We start from the raw sequence: 4018 nt of genomic DNA, 5'->3' as shown, positions 1-4018 counted from the left end.
AGCCCTGGGTATTCTTTGGAAGGAATGATGCTAAAGCTGAAACTCCAGTATTTTGGCCACCTCATGCGAAGAGCTGACTCATTGGAAAAGACTCTAATGCTGGGACGGATTGGGGGCAGGAGGAGAAGAGGACGACAGAGGATGAGATGGCTGGATGGCATCACCGACTCAATGGATGTGAGACTGAGTGAACTCCGTTGGGAGTTGGTGATGGACAGGGAGGCCTGGCATGCTGCAATTCATGGGGTCGCAAAGAGTTGGACACGACTGAGCGACTGAACTGATTGACTGAGGGCCCACGCTGATGGATTCGCAGCCCACTCAGCGGCCTCATGAAGCCCAGTGTCAGTGCTGGACACACACCCCAGGGAAAGGGGTCAGATGATACCTATGCCCACAGTAACTTTCTCCGTATGCAGGTTTTTTCATGAGCAAACATTTTCACTGATCCTCATCAAACATATAATACAGGCAGGAACTATTACACCCTGTAGATAACCAAGCAATCAAGCGTGGGGAAGACGGGCCACGGGCCGTCCAAGCGCGCCAGGTACAGCACCCCTTTCCCTACTCGACAGCTGTGTCCTGTGTCCAGAGTCACACGAAACAAACAGCTTGGCTGAGGCACAAGATCCTGACTGCGCGCTGCAGTCCCGGCCACACTGAGCTGTCACTGCAGTGTGGGAACTTCGTACCTGCAGCTCCAGGGATGACTCTTTCTGGGTAGAGGTCGGTCAAGAAGAGGCTGTTGATGAGCGTCGATTTTCCGAGCCCCGATTCACCTTGAAATGAAAAGGAATGTGATGTCATGGCGTTACCTGCGCAACACAGTCAAGCCTGCTGAGTGCTGACGTGAGGCCTGGCCCTGGACTAAGCACCTCACAAGCATCCTTCTCTGCATCCCGTGTGACCACAATGGATTTGGCACAAGCCCCCTGGTCCCACTGATGGGAACAGGGGCTCTGAGGTCACTAGCCTGCATGCTCGGGCTGCTGTCCAGAACAAGGCCTCAGTTGGAATCCAGAGAAATCTGGAGAAATCATAAGACCATAATTCCATATGTGGTGGTTTACTCGCTAAGTCGTGTCCAACCCCTGTGACCCCCACGGACTGTAGTCTTCCAGGCTCCTCTGTCCATGAGATTTTCCAGACAAGAATACTGGGGTGGGTTGCCATTTCCTTCTCTAGGGGATCTTCCCGATGCCGGAATCAAACCAGAGTCTCCTGCATTGCAGGCAGATTCTTTACTGACTGACCTACAAGGGAAACCCAACTCCATCTGACCTTTTGCCAAATGTGTGGAATGGACTTGAGGTGGCTCCTTATTTTTTGATAAACAGAATGCACTGTAGATTTTTAGGTATGGGCTCTGCTAACTTTTAGACTTACCACATTTCAGAAAGCTGAACAGACACAACAGTGTCAAAGGCACCCAGCTTCCCGAGCTGTGGGGGTGGGGCGGGGATGCAGGGACACCCAAGACTCCCGTCACGTGACGAGTCACGTGACCGGCCGGCCAGCAAGGCAGGAGCAGGCTCCCTCCCCCTTCCTGTTTCCCTCACAGCCCCGCACCCCGCCCTCCCGCCTCGACCCCACGCTGGCGGCCTCCACAGGCAGGGCAGGCAGCCTCCCGCTCCTCTGCGGTGTCACACCCCACAGCAGGCAGCACATGTTCCCTCAACCAGTTAGCGAGTTAGAAACTGCTCTTCAATACTGTAAAGTAGCCTCCAATTAAAATAAATAAATTTAATAAAAAAACATTAAAAAAACTCCTCTTCAACCACTAGCTACGTATTCTGAATATTTGAAACTTCAAAGAAGATGTAGGATACCAAAAAACTGAAATGTATGTTCCAAAGAAGAACAGACAGACGCCATCGCCTTGCTGGAGGTCGTCACCTAAGGCCTGCTTGGGCATGTGCTGGTCTGACTGCCCCTGGGCACCTCAGCTCCACCACCTCTCTCTTATGTCCTGCACAGTCAAGGAAGGAGCACACATCTGATTTGAAAATTACCTCTGGGAATATCAAGAACAAAAAATTGAATCTGAAATTGGCAGACATGTAATTCGGACTGTACTTTAACTAGACTGCAGTTTTCATAGATGCGAAGTAACATTAAAGGGGCAAAACCAGAATCACATATTGAACCTTTCCCAATATGAGAGAGTAAGAATATGACTAAATACATGCTCTCGTGGTAAGTTACCCTTTTAATAAAGTGTCCAGTGACGCCCATTCACTACAGGTGCAAAGGCCTTGACCAGTATGCATGAAGCCCTCTCCAAGCGCCTGCACAGGTGCATGTGGGGAAACAACGGCGAGTCCCTGGCCCCATGTGGCTCTGCAGTCCAGCGGGGGAGGTGACGGACAAACAAAGCCACCCTGTTACCACGTGAGTGGCGACGGCTCTGAGTAATCCAGCTGAAAGGGGACCCAGGCCAGAAGACAACTCAGCAAAGGCGTCTGAGTGGAGACGGCCGATTCTAAATCATGAGTCTCAGCTTTTAGGGTGTAAGTGACTGTTTCACTTGGAATCGTTTTTGGGTGACATCCACAACCTGGTCATTAGCTCAGCAGACGAGGCCGCCCAGGGCTGATTTCTGAGCACACCCAGCCCTGCTCTGCTCTGCGTTCACCAGCATCTCCACCTCTGCTGGAAGCTTCTGTAATAGGTACCTGGTGATGGGCAGACCAGACACACACACGAGGTGTGGGCCAGCATGAATCCATTGCCACCCACACACCCGAACGCAAAGCACAGGACGCACTGCGCTGTCCGGCTTGCGCACAGCACACGCTTGGCTCTGGAGGCTGCTTGTTGCCGCCACCTCTACTAGCAGCCCATTTCTCTGCACCGTCAAGCAATGTTCCACGAGTGGATACAACCCGCGTGGTGTGGAGAGACGCCTGCGTGTGTCCAGAGAAGCGGACACAAGCATTCACCCAGTCTGCAATGTGCCATCAGTCCTCTCGGGCACACACCTGTGAGTGCGCGGCTGTGAAGAAAGCCCACGCTTGAGCACGGCGCCCGCAGTGAGGCGGCTCCAGCTGCTCCGCCGCCCGCCCAGCGCAGCAGCCGGGCCGTCTGGTGGGCGTGCGGGACCAGCCAATTGTGGTTTTAGGGGCGCTTCCCTGAAGACCCAAGAAGACGACACCCTCGTGCGTTCGCTGGCCATCTGCTTATTCCCCGTGAAGCGTCTGTTCACACCTTTGACTCTGCAACGGGGCCCTTGTCTTCCTTCTTGCTGAGCCTGCGGGAGTCTTTTAGATTCCAGACACGGGTCCTGTGTCACGCATGCTGCCAGCGCTTTCTCGGTCTACGGCCCACTTTCTTATCCGTGCCCTTTGAGGAAAGCAAATCTTGAATGAAGCACAATGTATCAGCTCCTTTTGTGATACTGTTCCTCATGTCCTCAGCAATCTGCTACTCCAAAGTCATAAACCTTTTTAAAGCTGTTTTCTTTAGACTTTGTTTTAGACTTGTTTTCGTCTAGACTTTTTATAGCTTTCCAACTAGGTCAACAACTCGTTTTGACTGAATAGGTGATGTTCAGTATGAAGGAGAGGTTGGAGTTCATTTTCTCCCAATCATGCAGTTGTTACAGCACTATTTGTGAAAAAGATTAACCTGTCCCCACGCCAAATGACCCTGGCGCTGTGTCCACTGGGAGCTGAGCACCTGAGCCTGCCCTGCACGCTGTGCGGATGCTGCTGGAAGCCAGACGGTCTCTGTCATGCTCCGGGCCCTCTCATTTACAATTGCATTTCAGAGTCAAATGGCTCATTCCTGTTGTCAAAAGTTGCTGCAAATTTGGCTGGGACTGTACTGACTACGGATGCATCTGGGGAGGGTGGACACCCGCAGAGCCCAGCACGGCAGGGCAGGGCTGAGGGTCCACACCTCCTCAGCCTCCCCAGTTCCTCCCAGCAGCGCTTTCACACTGTCAGTGTAGCTCTTCACACGCTCTGTTAAATCATCCCTAAGCAGCGTGTTGGAGAAGGAAGTGGCAGCCCAC

The 4018-nt window shown here is 52.7% G+C and overlaps 1 protein-coding gene across 1 annotated transcript in view; it reads right to left on the bottom strand.

The window, feature by feature from the left end:
• The window catches only part of SEPT2 (septin 2), a 23423-nt gene that overhangs the window by 11498 nt on the left and 7907 nt on the right, over positions 1-4018 (bottom strand). Inside the window, exon 3 of the mRNA XM_010832886.1 lies at positions 696-782. Coding sequence (XP_010831188.1) covers positions 696-782 — 87 coding nt within the window. The remainder of the gene's footprint in view (positions 1-695; positions 783-4018) is intronic.

This window comes from Bison bison, unplaced genomic scaffold (genome assembly GCF_000754665.1).
Source record: "Bison bison bison isolate TAMUID 2011002044 unplaced genomic scaffold, Bison_UMD1.0 scf7180017862692, whole genome shotgun sequence".
NCBI classification, from domain to species: domain Eukaryota; kingdom Metazoa; phylum Chordata; class Mammalia; order Artiodactyla; family Bovidae; genus Bison; species Bison bison.
The sequence above is the reverse complement of the archived record's forward strand: the minus strand, read 5'-3'. Positions and strand labels throughout refer to the sequence as shown.